Below are 24,316 nucleotides of genomic sequence, written 5' to 3'. Positions count from 1 at the left end.
TGATCAAACACTTTGAAGTGGACGTTACATTTCACTATGATTAAATATAATCAAATCTGACCAAATGAAACTGATTTATTATATTTCCAGTAGGATAAACACAACCTAGGCTTCATAAACGTGTTTGTGCACATAAATACTTGGGTTTCATAAACATGTCTTACATAAATATGTAAACCATTGGATACTTGTACCAAAAATCTCACTTTCTTCATCGAAACTAGCAAAACTAAACTTAATAGAAAACATTGCTATTCTTTTCAAATAAATAAATAAATAAAGTAGTTTTTAAGGGCAATTTAGCGTCAAATTTTAATTGGTAACGATTGAGTCTTGCTATGCAGCCTTCCATCGTTCCATCCCTATCAAAATCTACACGATCCCATAAATAATTCCAAAAGGTTGCTAATATTTTTTACACTAGATATTATGATACAGGGCATCCATGAACATGACGACAAGTACAATTAAACTGGCCTACAGCGATTGGCCACCCTAACATGTATGTTTCGTTTACCCAAATGTTACATAACATAACCGAGTGATCTATCCACCTAATCTACAAAAAGAAAAAGGAAAAGGATTGAAGGAAAAAAATAGAAAATGTTGAATACTGTAATAAATATGATTGTGTCGTTAGATCAAGTCCAAAGATCGACGAAGGCCACTGTAGACAGCTTTCCTGAAAAGTGGGTGTGAATCTTCTGATAACAGGACTTCCGCATCCAACTTCTCAATATGAGGCCATATCTGAGCACATCACACAATGAAAATGGTTCGAGTAAGAAAGAGCGTTCAGGTTGCTGCATGTTATTCTGATCGTTTCAGATATTAATCATAAATTTCTTTTGAATCATTTTTAGTTTTCATGATTGGCAGTCCTGAAGTATGGTACCGTAGGAAAGAAAAATACCTCGGAAGCATATTGCCTCGAGAAGGCCTTGACATATCCCAAGGTGGTTAAACACCATTGTTCATTTTCACATACCGTGTAGGCATGCTCTGTTCTACCATTCAAATGACTGCAAAATAAAGAGAACATGGTAAATTTATAATTGAGATTAAAGGAAATGGAAACGATCATGAATTGAAAATTGGGCAAAAAGACATCGGATAATTGTCTTCTTGACGTAGAAAACCTTTTTTCAGGTCTTGACTCTACATTGTCCATCTCCATGGCTGATGGTTCTTCAACATCCATAGCATTCGTATCAGCAGGATTAGTAGACTTCAAATCCTGCAGAGTTTGCGCACTAGCTGGAAGGCGTTCTGTCAATATACTGGAAAAACTTTTGTACAAAGATAGAAATAATATCTGCAAGTGGAAAAGATTAGTTAGAATTGGAAAGACGTACTGTTAAAGTTGATAATTCAACGGTAAAAGCAACAGAAGATCGAGAATACCAACATCAATATTGGCTCAGGTTTAATGGAAAAGGTGCAATTATTTCTACTTTCGTAATTAATACCTCATTCTCCTCGAGAGCTCGAGCAAGAAGAGCTTCTTTGGCTTCTAAAGAGTCCCGTATCGATATCTCCTGCTCTTTTGCTCTTCCAGCATAAGATTTCAATCGCTTCAATCTCACAGGATTCTCTCCCAAAACAGGTTCACCATCCACAAGTGAGAGCTTTGATTCAGCAGCACCCAATTCTTCCTGTGTCCTAGCAACAGCTTCTTCAGCTGCAACAACGTCTTTCTTCAGGGAGGATATTTCTTTTCTAAGATCAGAAATACGATTATACGTCTTGCATAACACATTCCTTAATATCTGTACAGGAGATAATAAGAGAAAATTAGTTGCAACTTATTTCCATGCCAGAAGGAACTTGAAGTCGTTTAATGAAATTATCAGTAAAATTTAGGTGCGACTGCCCATGAACAAAGTAGATATACTTCGGTAAGATATAATGAATAACCATGTCCATAGCAGGTTATGTAGTTTAAAAGTCTAAAAAATACAGTGGATATTTATGCCATGGAATCCAAGAAAACCTTCAAACTTGTATTGAAGATTGAAGGAATTGAAACTAAAATTTGGAGAAAAAAATTCAAAAAAGAAAAAACATGGATTAAATAGAAACAAGTGGCACGGGCAGCAAACCTGGAAACACAAGTTACCAATCGAACATAAAATGAGAATGAGTTTTCAGGAAACAAAGAAAATAAATTACAGGAAGTATAATAAATAAGCCATAACTTATCAATCTATTAAGAAGTATAAAACGAAAAAAAAAAAAGGAATGAAATTTGAAAGAGATGAATATATTAAGACAAGCATATCCCTGCTCATTTGTAATTTATTTACTGAAGGAAAAAAGCATATCCCTGCTCATTTGTAATTTATTTACTGAAGGAAAAAAGCAGACACACACACACATAGACTCTATTCCAAGAAACGGTAAACAATGTAAATTTCTTCTAATCATGCTCCTCAGAAAGAGATGACCACAACTGATGGTAAACTTTTCTTTTAACCAGATATATCAGTTAAAACATTGTAAATTATTTTTCAGCCTTCAGCTGGATAAAGGGTTTATAAGGCAGGATGAAATTCTCGTGACTTTATTTTTCTTTTTTACATTCAAGTTATATCTAAGCAATATGATTAATCACAAATGTAACGACGTTACTTGAATAGGATCTGTTCTATAGGTTGTACATTTGTATCCTTGAGTTCTAAAAATATTAATCACAAATGTGAGATCATAATGCAATAGCTACCATCACTTAGCCCAGAAATGATGAAGGAAACACCTAAAGTAGGTCATGTGATTCATGTCAAATTCAAAAGAAATAACAATGTCTCTTCCGTGAAGTAGCCAAAAAAAAATGCAAAATGTACCTCCCATGGACGATCTGATGTATGATATTGCTGAAGATTTTCTGGAGAAAAGATCCATTTAACGATGGACAAATTGGAAATTAACCTATAGCCCATCATTCTATCAATTGCTATTGCCGTCATTTGAGTATTATTCTTCCAGTAAGATCCCACTTCAGATATAAGCAAGACCTGCTTATCCTGATCATGGCATATTCTTGAAATAACTTGTCCATATCTCTCCAAGACTGTTATCAAATGAGTGAAACTCTTTGACCCAATATCCAGAAGAGTTTGCACGACCACGACGAGAGAAACATCTAAACCATGCTTCGGAATTACACTTTCATCCAACCATGAAATGAGTTCACGTGCTGGAGCTCGTCCTTTCACCATATTGTATAATTCAGCAGAAAGTGCATGTTGTTCACTTTTCTCTCCATCATCTTCTGCGGAAAATTTGAAGCTTGGTCCACCCTTGGGAGGTAGCAACTCTTCTAAACCAGGTGCATTCTCAATGCTCTACATACGCAGGAGCACAATATATTTGACATGTCAGAAACAAAGTAAAAACTCATTATTAGCTCATATTTACTCCATTGTTCTGATTTCTCAGGCATGTATAAATAGATTGGAACATCCCACAGGACTATAGTCACAATTTGGTGGTTTATCTGTCATTCACTATTCTTATGTTCTCCAATAAATCATACATTCCATATTGTCTATGAAGGACTATTTTATTTTACAAACATGGCAGTACAAATATCTGAATAATAGAAGTATCTGTGACAAAAATGTCAGCAGTTTCTAGCATGATAAATACCTGCTTTACTTTATCCCAATATGATAGACGGACCTCTCGATCCAGAACCTCCTTCACAAACACTCTTTGTGGGGCCCATTTTGGAAGTTCTAATACGTAAGCCCATTCTTCCCATGGCCATATAAATTGAAAGTTTGATCTGCCAAAATAGTGGCAGAAATAGTGTAAATATCTGCAAAATTTACCTTTAAAAAGAAATCATAATTTTTTCAGTATAATGAAAGCATCCACAATAGTACTGAACATATTGAACATACAATGGTGCAGTAGATCGCTTCAGAAAAATGACATTTTTTTAAACGGAAACAAGCCTCTTTAATGCTGAAATGTAATGAGATTAATGCTTGAAGTACAAATTAAGGACAATGAATCAGAAAAATGACACTAACAACACAGTACATGTAGTGAATTGCTTCTATTTGGTCCCTTGATCGTTCTCGAGAATCCTCATGGCATTCTTTCCTCCATGTTTTTCTCTCGCTTAGGTGATGGATGTTTAAGGTATCTTCACTCTCTTGCAAGACTTCCAACTGCACTCAAAGAGGAGGAATATTTGTATTTCGTCCCTTGATCCTTCTCAAAGATTTTCATGGCATTCTTTCCTCCATGTTTTTCCGTCACTTTTCCCACCCAGTTGCCTCTACTTTCGCTTCTCTAAGGCTAGTTAAAATTCAAAATAAGGTTAAGGTTTTCGCGTGGCAGGTTTTAAATGGGATAATGGATACCTTGGATCCTGTCTAAAGGCATTCTTCCTTCATTTCATTTACTGGTGCATACTCTGCAGAAGCCATGAGGAGGATCTCAATCATTTATTATGGGATCGTCAGTTTGCTCAACTTTTTTGAGGACCATTGGAGAATCTTGTTTGGTGTGTGTGGTGCTTAAGGCAGGGATGGGTGTTTGTGTTTGTTGTTGAATGAGGTCCTTTTGAATGTATCTTTCAAGGGAATGGGCACAATCTTGCGCAGGTAGGCTTCTTTGTTGTTTTGTGGTGTATTCAGTTGAAAAGGAACAACAGAACTTTTAGGGAGGTTGAGAAACTGGCGAGGAGGTTTGGGAGGAGGTTAGGATTAATGTCTTCCTTTAGGCCTCCATCACCAGGCTTTTTTGCAATTATGAATCTATGATCTTGGTCTTGTTCTTTTGGATGAAAGTAGTTCTCTATAATTTGCTTGGGTTCTTTTCATTCGGGCTTGTTACATAGTTAAAATTTTGAAAGGTAGAAGTATCCACTGATTCTCGAAAAGACAACAAGTCCAAAATAAGTTGAGAATAAACTGAACTCTAAATTAAGAAAAAGAAACAAGATAATAATATGACCATTCCAAAATTCATAAGCCCCTAACACATTTATCACAAGAAAGGTAATGCAAGCACGTATGATAACGAGTTCTTTAGTGTTTGCAAAGTTCAAACTTACAAATGGTGTGAAAACCAAAGTATCAACCGTATGCGGCACTCCATGTCTAAATCTGCAATTTTCTCAAATAGGGCCCGAACTGCACCAGCTACAACTGCAGGAAAGGCCCCAGGAAGAGCCTAAATATACCTCATAGTCATATATTTTTTACAGCAAGACTTTTTTGGTAAAAAAGAAGAAAACAAAAAAGGAATCATCCACACATATACTAGCAAAAAAGAAAAAAGGAAACAAAAACACATTTACAATAACAAAAGCGCGTACCTTGCAAAGGTCAATAATGACCAGTGTATAATAAATAGGTTTGAATGGAGGTTGAGGTAGCAGGAGTAGCTGCAAATAATTTTTTTTTTTTTTTTTTTTTTGGAGGAAGCAACTATGAGTTTGACACTTCAAAAAATCATAAAACTCAATATAAAGATAAAGATGAGAAAATAAAAATTTTTAGAATGAAAGAAAACTCTAGATTAAAAGAGCTCAACTTTGCTTATGGGTTTAGAATTCAAGGTTTAGGGAGAAGACTACAGTCGAAGCTACCAATCAAACTCAGCCAGAAACTTTAGAATCCCAAGCATTTTTTATATGAGAAAAAAATTAATTGGTGTAGATTTACAAAAAAAAAAAAGATGAAAAATCCATGGAAATTATAACAATCTTTCCTAAATTTCTAATTAACCATAACGGAAGCATAATAATATGTATAGAAGAGATTGGACAATCTACACCAAGAAATGGCACAGTGAAAGCATCGGACAATGATGGGAGTTAGGGTCGATCCTGCCGATACCTCAACCAAATTTCATCCTTAAAATAATCTTTCCCTAGAAGCCTTACAAACTTCTTCATCCACAGCCTTTGTGAATGTTATAGGAGGAAGAAATTAAGTTCTTGGAAATAGTTTTGTGTTCTTCCCCAAAAGAATTTTAAATAGACAAACTTAGAGTGCGTTTGGATTGTCTATGAAAAAAATGTTTTTCAAGAGTATATTTTCTTTTAAACACTTTCTTTAAAATGAGTTTAAAATTTCAACATTTACATGTTTGGTTAGATCTTTTAAGTGTTTACATACATAATTTTGTTTAAAAACATATTTTCTTAAAATTTAGTTCCAAGTGTTTTCTTTAAAATGGATTATTTTTCAATCTCATTTTTTAAAAATGCATTTTGAAAAGTTACCAAACACATCAAATTTTTTAAAAATGATTTTTTTTCAAATTTAAACACTTTAAAAAGTAACCCTAACACATCCTTAGAAGATCTTCAAAGACACTTGAAGAAACCTCGGTGAAACTCATGATCTAATTACTTTTGGCTCTTCCTCCCAGTGCAATATATCTGCAGAATTTAAAAATTTTCCACTCCCCTTAATACAAATAAGAGATCTTTAGTTTTGCCTTTTATGGTCTTGTCTTTTGTACACTTCATTCTCTCATAAAATTGACAAAGAGGGTAAGGAACAAATATTTTCATAATTAATAAGAATGATAGTCTCTTTTCATTTTATCAATGAAAAGTGTTGTTCCCTTTGGAAGAAAAAACACAAGAATAATAGTCGCATACCTGCGAGAAAATTGTCTCTGCCATAAGATACTCGTATCTAAAAGGTACAGGAAGGCCAACCATGAAAGATGCACATTCCTTTCGACTAGCTTTGCATGAAACAAGAAAAAAAACCATTGTAAACTGTTGTCTTATAGAAATGTAAAAATTATACATTTTTCAATAACATATCATTCCATAAAAATACTAAAAGAACTCTAAGCTTCGTTCTTATAATAGAACTAATTGACTAGTAAAAGAATTTACAAGCAGACAAGTTGCTTAAAGGTAAAGAAATTTGAGGGACCTGCCATTCCCTTAGGAAGCTTGGGATTAAAAGAATATGCGATTATCTTCCACGTTTTTAATATAAGAAATAAGAGAATAATTGAATACAATGTAGAGCAGAATACAATTAAAGTGAGGCAATAAAGCCTTTGAGAACAAGACATACGATCTGTGAAAACCATAATTAGGAACATTTTCAACCTCTTTAGACAATAAAATGAATTGCAGATAAACTAATTTATCTTAAATGATCCTACTGTTTGTTTCTTCTCAACTAAACCATGAAAGAGCAATTAATAGAGCCTTTCCCTAAGAATCCTTCGCGCCTACAATAACATATGACCAAGAATTTTGACAGTACTTCAGTAACTTGATAGGACTTTCTTTTATTTTCCTTCAAGTTGTTTTCAAAGATAGCTACTTTGACAACAACCCACAGCTCATGTGCTAATGCACGGTACTTTAACTTCCCTTTACAGGCCAACTGATCATAATATCAAAAAGAGCGTTCCCAGAATATCTCTACATGAACCAAACTGAATAATCAACAATCAATTGAAGGAAGAAATTCCATGCTCTTGTATTCATTCTTAAATTACAGATTCAAAAACAATGTTCTTGAAAATATCCTCCATGAACCAAACTGATTAATCACACATTTACTCGTCAGATTTGAAGGAATTAACGAACCAGCCATTGAAGAAGAGAAGCACGTCTAAAAGATACTCCTCCACGACAAAGCGATCAATAGGTTGTACATCCTGCATCAACAAAGGTCCAAGAAACACAGATTTAATTGAGGACCACGTGCAAAATGGTATGTCATGTAATCATAAACAAACCAAAAAAGTATAGAAAAGCTAAAAGAAAAAGAAAGATAAAAACGTCTTTTTTTTGTGAGAAACCAAACTTCATTGAAAAAAATTTTAAAAAATATATACAGCGGCATTAAAAAACGAGCCCAACAAATCTTAGTATCTTTTTTTTCAAAAGGAAACAAAACTATTCATTGAAATGATGGAAAAAAAAACTAATGCTCAAGATAAGACGACAAATTCTTTTACAACAAAACATAAGATTTATGCAGAAAAATTCTAGGCAAACTCAAACTAAAAACCCAAGAAAGCGATAAATCTTGGAAGGCGTGAAAAATTCTTCCAGAGCGAAACTCCTCAACGTACTTTATATACTGTAAGTGAACAAAACAAAAAAGGAAAATCTTCTAAAATGCCCAACCAAACTGGGAACAATCGACCAAAACCAATCTATCAAAAATCCACTGGAAGTGAAAAAAGTGAACCCAATGCCCAAAATATTGCACCCACTGAAAGGCTACAAAGGATGCTGTAACTGAATAACTTCGTTATACTGATGACAAAGAACTAAAGAAAATTAACAAAAAATACTTTTTAAGCATATCCCAAATCCTCAGTTAAACCTTAATTTGTAGTGTCTGAAGCCTGATTTCTTTCATCTATAATCCACATACCTCACAATTAAGGAATGAAATTTGGAAGAAATTGGGGGATACTTATTCGTTGATGCTAGTGTAAAATCTTTTCTGAAACCTTTCTATCATCAATCGAGAATAGATTATAAAAGCTTTTGCAAGAGTCTGTAACAGGAAAATTGGAAGATCATCCATCTTAATATAAGCTAACTGCTCTTCGATATACTCACAGATCAAACTAACTTGGATGCAATATCGAAATCCCCATCATGAACAGATTGAGTGGAAGTAGCTACCTTAGCAATGGAAGAGAACGAAATACCTTTGGCAAACACAACATTTGATCTGAAAGAAATGACCTTTGCAAAAGTGTAGGAAACGAAAGGATATGAAGGAAGTTGAGGTAGCATTGGTGATGAAGTGATACCCAAGCACAAACATATTCCAAAATATTTGTTAATCATGGAGCTTTCTGAGAAACCAGGGTGAGTAATTTTTCCCGTATAAAAGAAACGGTAGAGTTTCTTATTTTTACTAAAAATTCCATTTCCATTTAAAATTTTAGAAGTGATTTGATTGGTATGATCCATGGATTAACCTTATATGCATTATAAAGTATCAAAAATTTTGGAAAGAAATAAAGTTCCAAATTCGATATGGAATGGCTTAGTATTTCTTCATTTATTCTCATCCAATCGAAAAAGATTTGATAAAGCCAAAAGGTCAAATAGAGTTAGGAATTGTAGAGTGATACAAGGTTGTGAAGACTGACCACATTCTGAAGAAGAGTGATTAGCCAGAAGGTCATCTCGTAAAAAGAAACTAACTGAATTTTGTAAATGAACATTCTCATAAGAAAAGTTTGAAACGATAAAGTTACACCCTTGAAGAGATGCTAAAGCCTTGAATCATTTCTTCAGTTATTCTCTTAAGATACACCGCATTTGAAATTTGAAAAATGACAAATTTTTCATGATCAATGCGAGATGGATCATAAGGAAGTACATCCCCAAAACAAAGAGCAAAAGTGTCAGACTTTTGATCTGTTATATCAATTTCAGTAGGGATGAATCCACAAATATTTTTCTCAACTTCAGTTAGAGAATATGTAGAATCAAGAAAAGTGTCTAAGAAGAAATGTTAACCAAACCTCCAAAATGTTGACCAATTGCTTTAAAACAAGAATGTTTCCAGTAAGGCAGAGGTAAACTGTTCACAGAAACCTAGCCACCATACCCCAAATAAATTTTGGATAAAAATTTTCTCCTTGAGACCATTTCTCGATTTTTAGGCGAAAATCATCAATTAGTCTTCATTTCCCTTCAAAGTCCAAACCAGAAAAATTGTTCTTCAAATGCAAAAACGCTTTATCTACCATAAATGGGTTAATAGAAACCTCAGATTGAGAATAAACCTCTAGAGTCTCATCAATGTCCAACCAAGAATTATGAGCTAACAGTCTTGAAATCGCTAAAAGAGAATTAAAACTCAAATCTACAACCTCTTTTTCTTTCCTCACCGAAAAGGTGGAAGCATCTAAACTCTACATATGCAACTCATATAATCCCCTCAGTCTCCAAAAGGCGTGAACACTTGGTGAAGCCTTTCCCCAAACAATTTGCTAGAAAAAAGAGCTCCTTTCTCGAACCACAGTCTGGAAGTGTTCTCCCTCATAAAAGTCAAGCTGGTAACTCCAGAAATTATGATAAAAACAAATTTTCAAGTCTTCTAAGGCTGTTTCCCAAGCATTAGAAGTTTTTGAGACTTCTTAAGCCATATCCCAAGCATTTCACAAGAAAAAAGGGGTTCTATCCCTAAATCATCTGTTTCAGAGACCAACCCAGATTTTTTAGAAGCCTGATTGAACTGTGTGTGGGCTCAACTTCCATCTTCCACATGTAGTCAGCCTTTATCTTTCCACCTTCTCAGAAATTTAAAATACTCTGTTTTCATCCTAACTCGAAGGTTCATTTTCTAAGAGGTACCCCTAGCCCTCCATCAACTTCATGCCAGAAAAAGAGTTTTTAGTCCAACACTGGCTCTCCTTTTAGTGTAAACAATGAGGAAACTGTTTGCACAGAGAATGTATTGGTTCAAGAATCACCTGAGCAAATTGATAACTTGGGATGAATTTGAATGCCCCGTTTCACGAGGATGAGAATTTGATTTCTTTCTTGTCGTTCACTTCTGCCTCATCTAAAAATTTTGAGGTTCTTAGTTGAAGAGTTATTTAATTTTGGGTTGACCGTTCTCCATGTTATAATCTTTGAATATGTTGGTTTGAAGTCTTAGATTATTTCAGTTCGAAGCTGACCAAGAAATCATAGGACCAATTGATCATTGTGGGGTTGTCCTAAATGCTCTGTTTTATTTGAAGAAGGCTCACTTATGGCATCATTGCTTTATGTTCTCTCAACTGTCCCTTTTGCATTCCTACTTAGATGAAGTTCGGTTCAAGTCTGTAGATTGGTTTGGTTATCTGTATGGCAAGCATTGGTTGAATTGGTCTGCAGCCATTGGGAGGAGAGTTAACTCTTGGGGTTGATGTTCTCAAAGGCTTTGTGAAGTCCTTGGAAGCTAAGCATTGGTTGAATTGGTCTGCAACCGTTGAAGTTTTTTTAGATTGGTTTTGATTTGAAATTTGAGTTGTCTTGCTATTTTTTCTGTTTAGTTTGTTGTTTTTTGGTTTGCTTTGTAAGTCTGTTTTTGGTCTTGGTGTGGTTCCTTTGGGGGTTGTTCTTATCTCTATGTAATTCGAGCATTATTCAAGCGGGGTTGATGTCCTCAAGCCTTTATCAGTAGAGTTGTTGTTTGAAAGAAATCAATGAGTCTTCCATGATAAGACTTCAAGTTGGCTTGATCATTTTGACTTCGCCCATTTGAATGCTACATCCTGGCGTTCATTATCCAAAGTCTTTTAAGATTACTCCCCTACAAGAGAACATTTTGAATTGGCAGGCCTTCATTTTCACACCAAATGGATGCTTAGTCCTACCTTTCGGCGTCTCAATTCCATTCTCTTAGAAGTGTCTTCTCAGATTGTGTAGGATTGTGTTTTTTAATCCCTGTATTCAGCTTGCTATGGCTTTACATGTATTTCCTTTGCCATGAATTTTGTTAGATTGAATGAGTGTGTTTGTCAACCTAATTCAGATGCTCGGGTGAGCCTACTAATCCTTCTATGTACTTTGTACTAAATTTTCTATACTTTGTACTTCTTGACTTCGTCTCTTTTCATTATTTCAATTAAAATTGCATTTCTTTTGCCAAAAAAAAAAGTATTGTAACATAACATTATCGTATATTAATGTAAATACCCTATATAAGGGACTCCATTAGTTACTTTCATCTGTCCTTTATGGTGATGTGATGTATTTTCAGTTTGGAGGTCTCATATATACGTTTATACATCCATCTAGTAGATGGAACCGTTCTCATAATGTTGTAAACGTTTACAATAGTCATCAAAAAGTTTTTGATCGAGACCAATAAAACAAATTTAGCATCGTCAAACATAACTCTTTACAAGTCAAGACAAAACAAAAGAGATTAATGTCACAAAATAGATAGTACCTCAAATTTACTAGATGGAAATATATTAAGTCGACGTATCCTTTGAGGATAATTTAACTCTGCATCATATTTCTGTTTACCATAAGTAACGCCAGATAGTGTTGGAGGAGGATTAGGTTGCTCTGGACATTTGATGGCTCCAAATTCATGAGACTTCCCAGCAACTAGCTGAGCTTCAAATAGAAGGTGAGGCCTTGGAACTATCACATGAAGAGAAGATAGAATAATTACTGAAAATGCAAAATCTACTTGATGATGGAAGAAACGAAAGAGGAAAAAGAAAAAGCTGAGAAGCTTCCAACTTCCCAGTGGTTAGCAACTCGCAAGCTTTTTTTTATTTATATTTTTACCCCCTTTGATGAGAAACATCAACGTGAATATATTCAAAAGGAGAAAGAAAATAAAGTCTAGGTGCCAGAGGCAGAGAGAACCCCTTCCAAAAACACACCAAAAATGCCTGCCAAATTTATTTATTTTTAATTGTTACTATTATTATAAGGACCTGCCAATCGTTAATAATCATCAACAAGCAGTAGTAAACTTTCACAATGGTACACAATTGTTAGAATTATCAACATATACAAGAATTCCTCCAGCTAAAAGAACGTCTAGAGGTTCCAACCCAAATATATAGCTTGGTGGATAAGGACCTGTTACCTTCTGGTCAAAGATTTGACCTCACTCCCACATTTATAGAACTTTAAAAACCAAAATGTGGGAGTATTTGGATTCTCAAGAGGCAGAGTAGACCACAAAATCTCATATAGGATCTCTATTCCTAGTCACTTCGCATAATATTCATATATTTATTTTACCTCAAAGGATCAAAATAGTAACCTTAACAGTATTGACCCAAGTAACTAAACATTGAATAATTTGTGCGTGTCATCCTCGCACCATGCCAAATCTTCTCTGTATTGTTGCAATTTTATCGAATGTCCCCAAAGAGACAACTAAATATTGAATGATATAGTATTAAATTTACCTTCAACCTTAAAATGCTTTTGAATCAATTGATGATTCAAAATTAAAACATTTCACTTTCCCACTGAACCTCTCCCTTTTCTCGATTTGTTGCTACCAAACTGTAAATCCTAACATTCCCACTTCTCTGTTTCTAATCTCTTTGAAATCTGAGGAGCCATAGATAAGCCATAGATAAACTAGCTAACTAGGTTTCATCAAAAGAAAATATTGAACTGTTATAGATTATCTTTTCTATACATATATGATATAAGACATATCAAAAAGGCGAACTGTTAATAAATTATCAAAGGTCACATGAAGTTCCAACTCAGTAATCTTAGTCCCACCGAGAGCAACTCCCAGAAGTACCAAGGCATTTCACAGGAATATCAAATATGAAAGAAACTGTATGGATCCTTGATGTAAATGGCGTTCTCACAATTTTATCATACCAATCCATCATGTCATAGACTTTGACCACTTCAACATACGGAACAATTCCCTTTTTCCCCTAGTAAGATAGGATTATTGTGCAATATAAAAGGACCAGTGTAAATAACTAAATTGGGCCCAAAGTTAAAGAAAATCACCACTGTCCACTTTCCATCCACCAGTAGCTAACATTTGTATACGTCCCCATAAATCTTCTAAAAAATCCTGAAACAAACACCAAAAGAGGAGTTATGTAATAAATACTGCTAATGTCATGACAACATTTTTATTTATAATTTTAAAAAATAAAAAAACAAAATTATTTTGTGTATATATATATATAGAAGCCCCTAATTATCTATACTGGGCCCTAATGGGGCAGGGGGAGGTAGATATCGACAGGAAGGCAGACATGGCAGAACGTTATTCTCCATTGAATGGTTTATAATCAAAAAAAATTTACTGTTGCTTATACATTTTTTACAGTTTTTAATTATAGTTAGTTTGCCTACTCGGATTGAATTTAGATGGGGGTAGTCAATCCTGAGTTCGGAATTCCTGACTGCCATAAATTATTTAAATCCTGTAATCAAATGTTTTATTTTTTAATTCTCTGCATCTAAACATTATGCTTCTTTTAATACGAAAAGGAGAAAATCTTGTATAATCTTTTTTTTTTAAACGGAAACGAGCCTCTTTATTAGTTAAATGAAATGAAACTAGCCACAAAGTATAAGAGAGTTATACAAGGAGCAAAACGCATATAGGCCTATAGCTCAGGAGGCACAAAAAAGCATCTCACTAGGTTGACACCCCCTTAGTGTCCTCATCATTTCCGAACAAAACTAAACTCAACAAAAATGCAAGGGCAATCGCATCTAGGTCAAAACACTACAAACAAGCAACCCACGACAAAACAGGGCAAAAACCCTTTACAGAGCCGTAGACAAGTAGAAATAGCAGAAAACCAAATGACCATAATAACAACAGGAATATAGTTGAGGAGATAGACATCATCTAGCAATCATTGGAAGATAAAATCCCACCAGTTCAAGTAGAAAATCTTGTATAATCTAAACACAAACTATACAAAAAGGGAAGAAAAGATATCCCCACTTACCATAGAAATATTAAGCTTGTTTATCAAACAAACCTTTCGTTTGTTTTCTCCTTCAGATATCTTTTTAATTTAGCGAATTTGAAAATAAATGAAATTTTTGGATACTCTTCTTTTAGCTTTTAAAATATGCTTATGATTTTAAGAGCATTTTAGAAAATATGGATGAGAAAACAAAGAAATCCTTGATACACAAGTTTGAATTTTTTATTTTGATAAGAGACAATTTCATTAAAATATGAAATTACAAGGAGGGGAGAAGTCCCTGACCAAAGGATTACAAGAGGCATCTCCAATTGGTCAAAAGAGAATCAAAACTATAAGAGTTAAAATGCTTCTATAGTTTACACCAAGAAAAAGCAACAAAGAGCACGTGGTCAAGGAAAACACAGAAGTGTTGAGCTTTGTTGTTGAAGAAGAGATTATTGTGCTCCAGCCAAATAGACCAAAAGAAAGCTCTAACAATTTGCTTCCACAAGAGACCCTTTCTAGCCTTGAACGGGTGATAAAGAACAAGAGATAGGAAGTGAGTGATGTTCCTTGGAAAGGCCACACTCCAATTGAAAGCTTGAAGAATGTGGTTCCAAAAATACTTGGAGAAGGGGCAGAACATAAAGAGATGGTTTTGATCCTCGGTTTCATTATTCCAAAGGCTGCACCAGAAAGGAGAGAGCGATCTTGTGGGGACTCGACGTTGCAGTTCTACAACCAAGGCCTTCTGTCCAAAGATTCTGCCCCCCTCCTTTGTGAGAGAAGATGGAGCAAATTTTGAAAATTTGTGATTTCATTTTCTTTCAGAAGTCTCCAAAAGACTATAGACCAAGATGAAGTGGAGTGGTCCCAGTGCGCAGCAACAGATCCATTAGGCAGCAAGGTGATTCTAAACAACTTTGGAAATCAAATACTAAGGGGAATGTCTTCTACCCACAAGTCATTCCCGAAATGAATTTGAGTACAGTTTCCAAGCTTGAATAAGGCCAAGGCTTCCACCTTTCTCCAAACTCTAGATATTCCAATCCATGGACTTTTTAAGCTATTGTCGGATTTACCAACAGTGTGCCACTTGAAAGGCTCTTTAACATGAATGCTTCTTATGACTTGTCCCCATAATGAATCTTCATCCTCCATGAATCTCCATCCCCATTTGGCTAAGAGTGCAGTATTTTTGTTGATAAGACCTCCCAGTCCAAGGCCCCCATCAAGTTGAGATCGAGTGAATCTATCCCATTTCACCAAATGATTAATTTTGTTTCCAAGAATGACCTTCTCAAAAGAAGTTCCTCATTAATCTATCTAAGGAAGAGGCCATATTAGTCGGCACTGCAAATAGTGACATGTAATAAGTGGGTAGGTATGCCAAAACAGACTTGCGAAGCGTTTTTCTACTGCCTCTGAATAAATTAAATCTCCTCCATTTTTCCAAATTTTTGTGAACTTGATGAAATCCGAATTTGTAGAATAGGAATTCTGATATTATTGATGTAAAATAGGAATTATTACACTGTAGTTGAATTGAGAATATCTCAATTCAATGGATTAGGGCTAACTCTTGTTCTTCTATCTCTCAAGAATGAACAAGTCGACACAATTCAATCTCAAAACATAACTACCCTTCCCGCCAAACAAACTACTATTTAGACATTCCCCTCTCCAACTTACTAACTAATAACCTACAGCTCATTAACAGCTAAGCTACTCACACGTGCGGTACTTCCCTTGCCTCTCCTGCTATATTGAAATATAATGGGGGGTCTATCAGAACTCTATCAATCACCAGCTGCCAAAAGGTTCTTTCCCTCGGGTAACCCCCAAGGGGAGGCCTAAATACAGGAGAGGAAGCTTTTGTCGAGTTTGATAACAATGCCCTTTTCAAGAGTGGAGTCCAAGAAGTCTCAATACAAGTTTGACTTTTAAAAAAACAAAAAAAATTATTGCTCTAATGGTGTTCAGTTCCAAATTTCCAATCATAAAGCAGAATCTCCAGGCTGAAATAACACAGGTTTTCATTTTTTTTCTTTTCTTTTCTTTCTTTCCTTCTACATACATACACACATATATATAATGTAAGAATAATAGATTCATATATCAACGATTATCATCATCTAGAAGATGGAACTCTTAGAAACTAAAGGATCGTAGACAATTCTTATGGTCCATATGACCTGTTCGTTCTAAGACTCGTTAAGTTAAGAAGCACAAGTTACTGAAGATACAGAAGGAGAGTCCAGGCAAGTGTTAACATATTGAGAAGACGGAGTTTGACCCGGACCAAAAACTTTTCCATCGTTGATATCTATTGATATCTAATCAACCATAATTGGCTTTGACTCACTGGAAAATTCTGGAACTCGCCAATCTGCCTAGGCTGAGCTGACAGATATGACTAATGTGACGTGTGTGTGTGTGTAAAAGAAAATCAATCTAAAACAGGTAAATAAATAAGCAATTAAGCTTCTTTTTATTTTTTTTGGAAAGGAAACAAGCCCAGTTATTAATGATAACCAACTAAGCTTCTTTTGTTTACCTTGCTTTACCAGAAGGTGGTTATCCTATACAGTGTTTTGAAAGGCACATTCAGGCATGCATCTTGGCACAAAGCACATAGATGGCACCTTGCCTCATAGAAGTGAGGCACATGGAAGAAGGCACGCACGTTTGGCACACCTTCCAAGAATCCCAGAGACGCACGTGGCTTCATTTTTTAATAGAATAAGAAACTCTTTAAATGCAGAATATTTTGCGTTTTAGGATTATTATTAAAAATATTTATAGTTGTTTAAATCTAATTCCAACTTTGGCAACGTTATACATTTGGCATTCCATCATTTTCTAAGTTTTACGATTCTTCAAAATAACAGAGGAATATCAAACGCTTCATCTTATTTTTCTTCTTCTTGTTCGTTTCTTCTTCACCTTTCCTCTTCGATTCTTCAATCATTTCACACATTGGAGTTTGGTCGCTAACTCCTTTAAGAAAGGAGGTCTCAGTTTGGGGAACTTGCCATACTTCCAAAAATTTTGGCTTTGGTCTTAGAAGCCCATAGATTATCATCTCTAAAGATTGACTATGTGTTGGTTTCCTAGCAGAATTTAAATTGGATAATGGGAGACGTATCCATCTTTGGATTGATCCTTGAGTCATCAAGGAGACTGTTCTCAAAAGTTGCATATTATCGGTTGTTTGGCATTAATGGATCGGTCATTTATCATTGGGATGAAATTACAAAATCATGGCAAATCGCCTTTATGCTGAAATATCAAATTTCCAGCAGTTTATGAGCTGTTTGGAACTCATCCAGAAGCTTCTCGGTCAACTCTTTATCTGAACTCCTAAATGTTGCCCCCTGTTAGATAAGGATGTGTATCAGGCACTTAGAAAATCCAAAAGCCCAAAGAGAATTAATATTCTTGTTTGGAATATGCTGGTTGGATCCTTAAATAGTCGGCAACTCTCCCACATAAGCTCCAACATCATTATCTTTCTCCCTCTATGTGCACTTATTGCTCAGCATATGATGATCTACAGCATTTGTTTTTTGAGTGCAGTTTCTCTCAATCATCTTGGTCGTTTTTATTCTCTATTTTCCAAATTCAATGGGTTTTTTACTAGTCTTTTCAAAGCTACATACTACAGGCCTTGGTTGGCCCTCCTTTGGCCTCTAGCTCTCAGATTTTTTTATGGTCCAATGCAGTTACAGCTCTTTTATCATAAATTTGGTTTGAACATTATCAGAGGGTTTTTTCACGATAAGCCACTTCCTTGGTCGCCTCAATTGGATTCTAACTGTCATTTTGTCTCCCCTTGTTCTCTTTCCAAGGCTTTTCCAAATTTTTCTATTCAGGACATTAGTTTGAATAGGAAAGCTCTTATTTTCTTGGTTTAATGTCAACGTTTCTTATATTGGCAAGTTCAGTTTTGTAAGTTTTTGTTTAGACTCTTTTCATTATATGAATGAAAAGTCATTCTTCTTTTTCAAATATCAAATACAATGAAATAAGTCAAAAACTTAGAATAATCTCCTTTGTTCGCTGGAAGAAATTGTGCTTTATTGGGAGAAATGAAAGAATATACAAGAGCAGACAAATAAACAAGCCCAAACAGAAAAGGATTCCAACCTGGCTACGGAAAAGGATTCACTAGTGTCAAATTTTCTTTGGCAGTAAACTTAGAATGATGATAACAAATAATGACAACTAGTCATATTTACCTTCTCGTTAAGAGTTTTCTCGACTTCACCATCCTCCTCAAAAAAGGATAAGCCAGTGTCCAAGGTCTGTCTTCGAATGCTTAAGTATGCTTCTACTCCAACCATAACCCGCTCAAGCTCTTCAGGAACTTGCTGCATGTAAAAACGAGTTATCAATGGCAGAGACTATTTGGCAAACATGGGCTTTCTCTAATAAGATGTACAGTGTGTTGTAATATGATAAAAATAGTAGAGACTACAAATAATTCTTTTTAGAGCAATCAACTAGTACAAGAACCAAAGTTGGAGCGCAAAAAAGAATAAGAATTTAAATAATTCTATCAAAATTTTCAAAGACACCAGATTGACAAAAAAATCCAAAGAAAATTCTCAATGAGAAGGTAAATTTGACTAGTTATCGGTGACCCATTGACACTCTAAAAATGAGAGGGAAATGGAGAAATTGATCTTTATCCATACAAAAATGAAAATGAAAAAAATAGAGAAAATGGAAATTTTTTCTTCAAGAAAACCATAAAGAAGAAGTAACTGAATCAAACGCAAAACACAAAAGTGAGAACATTATCAAATAAGACTTCAATATCTCAAGCCGAAGAGTCCCCGAGTCAAACAATTACCACTTGGTTTAATCCAGAGATTTAACCAAACCTTCAACCGCTGTCTTTTCAAAGACGGTATACATCATTGTAAATATATATGATGGAACCAACTTCCACTGAGATATATATATATAGATAACTTTTAATAGCTATACAAAACTATATATCAAGAAAAAAAATTCATTAAGTAAGTTTTTTTTATGAAAACAACTTTCATTGAGAAAAAAGAAAGAAAATGCTCCACCAACACATACTGGAGAAATGACGATCAAAAAACAAGTGTTATTCACTATTTTCTTGACAGAGAGGGAGGACTGTGGGTGACAAATAGGGAAAATCGGGAAACATCTTAATTATTTGGAAACCCGTTTTATAGGTGGGGTGCTTTGTTGGGTCAGGTTTTTTTGTATGCCCTTGTATTCTTTCATTCTTTCTCAATGAAAGTTGTTGTTTCTATCCAAAAAAAATAATAATGGACTTGGAGTTTATGTTGCAACATTGATGAGCAATTAAGGGTTCTATTGAGAAAAAAGAAAGAATACATGGCAAAAAGAAACAAGTCCACAAAAAAAAGAACCTCTCTTAGTCTCTACAAAAGGGCCTTCAGCTATGCAACATAATGCCTATAAAATAGTTACAAGGGGTCTTTGAAATCGTAACCCACAAAGAAACATGAAACCGAACAAGAGACTAAACCTCACTAAGGTCACTTTCCACCCCTTCAAGAACCTTACCATTCAACTCTCCCCACAAAGCCCATAAGATCGCACACAACCCAAGCAAGCCATAAAATGTACCTGAATCCATTAAAGTCCATCAAAACAAGGCCCAATGTTCTAGTCTTGGATATTAATGCAGCTTGTAACAAAAATGAGAGGGTAGTGTTCAAAAGACGCCCACCATCCGATTTTCTAATCTAGGATATAACTAAAATTCATAACAAGAATGGGAGGAAAGAACAATGTTGAGAAAGATGATCCACCAAGCAAAGAAATTATCCAGAGATGAAACAACAATACCTCAACCAGTTCAGCACCTCCCCAGGGAAAGCAAGAAAGAATGCAAGTTATGTAAAAGTCAGCCCGTGCCTGCCATGCAGGGTTTCCCTTCTCATCATCCACTGTTGTGGCAGCTGAAGAGAGTAATGTTTCAAAAACAACTACAAGAGATGTGGATAGTAGGACTTTACTGCTCATCTACATCAAACAACAAAATTGCAGGTCAGATTATTGTCTCGAGATAACAAAAACAAAAGGCTAACATTTAGGGTTTTCCAATTTTGAAAAATGATAATCTCAATCATAAATTGTTAATATCAAAATCAAGCATACCAATGCAGTTAGAAACCGTAACAAAATTCGGATCTTGTGGCAATGTCCAGAGTTTAAGGCATCCTGAAAAAGAACTAAAAGTGAGATCAACAAAATATTCCGATGAAATAATTGAAATTTAAATAGTGTCTTATCCAAAGAAAAAAAATCTAAGAATATCCAATAGATCCCATAACTTTCAATTGTGCCCTATTTAATAATCTTTTTTAATGACACAGACCTATTTGATACTTGACCTAACATTTTGATTTTATATTTCATCTCTCCATAAATTTTAAAAAAATTTGAATAGGTTAATAATTTAGACAGGAATTTGAACGTTTAAAAACCCATTAGACACAAATTGAAGGCTCAACAACCTATTAATTGTAAATATCATTTTCCCTCCCTTCTTTGCCTATAATCCTTAGTGGCTTCATTAACAATCAACATTCAACACTTGGTCTAACATTTGCTTCCAACAACAAAAGCTCCTGGAGAACTCTAAATAGGACAAGCAAGGACTCTCCAAAATAGGACGTCAGACTAAAACTTCCAAGAAAGATCTAGGGTCACACAAGGGATGTAAGAATTAGCAAATAGAAAGGTGTCTTTCTTCACTAACACAATGACAATGTCTCTTTTGTCACCTCTTGCCTTGAAGCAATCAAGGGACCAAATTGTCAAGAGACAACAGGACTGAGCTCTCATAGGTGTGTGATTTTGGACATTGATAAGAGGAGTTTGAAAGGAAGGGATTGAGCCAAAATACCACAGGAAATGAAAATGCCTAAACCACATTATCTGCAGAATCACTAACCTGAAAACTTTTGTGAGTTTTTTCCACAACTTTTTTCACGAAGTCTTCATTTTCCAAATTCATTAATCCAATCTGGATACAATAAGAGAGACATGCTAAAGCAAACTAAAAACATCACTAAGAATTATAAGAGTATTGCCACAAAATATTTTAAAGTAATGTTAAATCTGCTAAATATTAAACAAGAAAGATCATTTATCAATTGGAATGAGATTATAAAGGAAACAAGGGCATACAAAAGACAGCCCCACAACAGATGTCAAACTAAGTCTTGCTTCTTTTAAGATAAAAACCACACTTTCATGAAGAATGAAAGAAGATACAAAGGATATATAAAAGAAACAAGAGACATACAAAAGGATAGCCCAACAAAAAGAAGCCAAACTAATTCTTTCTTTTTTTTTTAAGAAAAATAAAAGAAAAACACTTTCATAGAGAAAATGAAAGAATAAACAAAGAGAATATTTAATTAAGAAAGGGGCACAGATCAAACAGATCCAAGGCAAGAAACCTGACTAGGAAAAGGGGAGAAAAGGGCTCCAAGTATTGAGTAAATACAACTTTGAGAAGGTTATTTTTTACGGAACACACCATTTTGTTAAACAAAAAAGTAAAAAAAAATAAAACAAATGACAAAAGAGAATTGTCCAACCTACGTAGCTCTAAAGACAATCTCCAGTCGCAGCACAAAACAATACACAAAAACATAAAAGGCAATAGCACAATGAAAGCTATTGCGTTAATCTTAAATATGCTCTTTTTATAGGAAACATTCAGAAATTTCATTAAATAAGATTTACAAAGATACCATGCATGTAACAAATAATTGAGAAAGCTATCTAGCAATATTATTTGTTCGATGCAATTCATAGATGAAAAGAAAAAACATCCACTGAGGTCTAAAGTGCGTAATGTAGTTTACCAATGTCCCGTATAAAGGAGTCTTGTGCGGCAATTGTTCAACACATTGCAGAAGGAACTGTAACACGATGAACAAAAAAGAGTGTAAAAACCATAAGAATAGAGTACGTTAGACACAACTTACGCTTGCCACACAGGGATGCACCTAAAAAAGTAAAGTAACCAGCAAAAAATCTCAGTTCGCAAATACTACTAATATAGTGACCCAACCAGTATAATTTCAATCGACACAAGAACTCAAAATATAAACAACACCCAAATAGACTATGAATGTGTAGAGGCAAATGATTACAGGTAAAATTTCATCTCCATAATGATCTAGCTCCCGCCGAATCGCACCAAAGCAGGTTTCCTGCAAAACCCAGATAGAAATCAACGACAAGTAGTCGAATACTGGAGCATAAATGGGAGAAGGGTGAGAGAAAGTGACGAACAATGTGATCTTTGAAGTCGGAGGAGGTGCCATATTCCGGGGACTTGTCACCAATTCGGAGAAGAAGACTCTTCCAGCTGCTCATTACTGACTTGAAGAATGAAGGTAAGCTTGTAGAGGGAAAATGGGGAAGTGGGTTCGAATAACACGAGACGGCAGAAGCAGAGAAGTTTAAGGAGAGAAGTGGAAGAGTGTGAATGATGGGTTCGATGAAAGAAGAGGCTTGTATTTCATTAAAAAAAAATAACGGGAGGGGATTAGAAGGGTTTTGGGACTGAAATTAGAGACTTCTTACGAACCCTAGAATATCAATACGATGATGAACAAGCTCAACGTAGTAGACACAAGATTTAGATACAATACGATGTGATTTTTGCCTATTTGATTTGGTTTTAAGTAATTGAAATTTTGAAAGATTTAGAAAAAAATCTACTTTATACATGATTTTTTCCTAAGATATCATTTATTATCTATTTTTTTCAGACCATTTTAACCTTCATATCAATATTAAATATAATTGATTTTCAAAAATATATTATAAATATTAACTTGAGAAATATAAACAATTCCGAAAACTCACGTGTCCACCATAAAAAATACAAAAAAATGTCATGTCAACCTACATAATATATTTGATACAGGTCAGATTTGGTTACAAGATCAATAATTTTGTACTTCCATAATTATTATAATAAATAATCCACAATTGTATTTGAATTTATTACTAGCATATCATTTATGCTTCTATATGGTATTAAGTTGAAGCTAATACGATAATATTACATTTAATAATTTCTACAAATTCACTTTATTCAACTTCATCATCATCTTAATATCAAATTTTCACAAACCTACTTTCCGATATCGTCCACCTTATTTTAAAATGTCATTCTTTGTGGCATAATCGAAATGTCGACGATTACTACCCTGGAAAACGATCTCATTTGCTTTCAATTTAAACGTCCAAAAATTGTGGACTGGATTTTTTCGCATGGACCATGGCATCTTGATTGTAAACCTATGCTACTCATAAAATTGACTCCATATATTAATTCTTGAATCTTTTGTTTTCAATTCATTTCCTATCTGGATTAAATTGGGTAGAATTCCTATGGAGTTGTGGATAGAAGCGGGGTTGGCTGTTGTTGTAGTGTTGTGGGTAAGCCCATAACTTTAGATTCAACCACTAAAGAGAGACATAGACTTTCATATGCCCGTGTATGTGTACAATTAAATGTGGATTCTCGTATGTCTGCTGAAATTACTATTAACCTCAGAGGAGTTGACTTTATTGTTACGATAAAGTATGAGTGGAAACCACATAAATGTAATTTGTGTCGTGCTTTTAGGCACTCAGGTGGGAAGTCTCCTAGAAATGTGTAGTACGGTACAATGGGAGGAGTATGTGAGTAAGGTTATTTTAATAAAAAAGGATGATCTGGTTAATGTGGCATGTGGAGATGTGGTACTAGAGTCATTTAAATAGTTGGAAAAAGGTGGAATCAATAGTTCTCCAAATAAGTCTAGTCGTTGGGTGGAAAAGGAGTTGGGTAAACGAGATGAGTTTACTCTTGTCAATCGTAAGAAGAGGG

General features: G+C 34.7%; 1 protein-coding gene and 1 pseudogene across 2 annotated transcripts; both read right to left on the bottom strand.

Annotated features, from left to right (window-relative positions):
• Nucleotides 1-389: 389 nt before the first annotated feature.
• LOC103492007 (nuclear cap-binding protein subunit 1) lies at nucleotides 390-23,088 on the bottom strand. Of its 2 annotated transcripts, XM_008452163.3 has the most exons (19): nucleotides 22,726-23,088; nucleotides 22,584-22,643; nucleotides 22,293-22,349; nucleotides 21,371-21,442; nucleotides 20,572-20,634; nucleotides 20,260-20,436; nucleotides 18,642-18,773; nucleotides 13,475-13,541; nucleotides 11,919-12,118; nucleotides 7,586-7,656; nucleotides 6,629-6,713; nucleotides 5,333-5,401; nucleotides 5,069-5,187; nucleotides 3,649-3,787; nucleotides 2,844-3,344; nucleotides 1,470-1,769; nucleotides 1,140-1,315; nucleotides 914-1,022; nucleotides 390-750 (listed from the first exon to the last, which is right to left on the bottom strand). In XM_008452163.3, the coding sequence occupies exons 1-19, from the start codon at nucleotides 22,807-22,809 to the stop codon at nucleotides 637-639; spliced, it is 2,595 nt and encodes an 864-aa protein (XP_008450385.2). In that variant the 5' UTR covers nucleotides 22,810-23,088; the 3' UTR covers nucleotides 390-636. The 2 variants fall into 2 exon arrangements, with proteins under 2 accessions (XP_008450385.2, XP_050937641.1); XM_051081684.1 differs by lacking the exons at nucleotides 20,260-20,436; nucleotides 20,572-20,634; nucleotides 21,371-21,442; ... (1 more) ...; nucleotides 22,584-22,643; nucleotides 22,726-23,088 and adding an exon at nucleotides 19,975-20,033.
• LOC127148331 (U6 spliceosomal RNA) lies at nucleotides 12,773-12,869 on the bottom strand (annotated as a pseudogene).
• Nucleotides 23,089-24,316: the final 1,228 nt, after the last annotated feature.

The sequence above is a fragment of the Cucumis melo genome, chromosome 2, assembly GCF_025177605.1.
Source record: "Cucumis melo cultivar AY chromosome 2, USDA_Cmelo_AY_1.0, whole genome shotgun sequence".
Classification (NCBI taxonomy): Eukaryota; Viridiplantae; Streptophyta; class Magnoliopsida; order Cucurbitales; family Cucurbitaceae; genus Cucumis; species Cucumis melo.
Note: the sequence above shows the minus strand (reverse complement) of the source record. Positions and strands in the feature narration are given on the sequence as shown.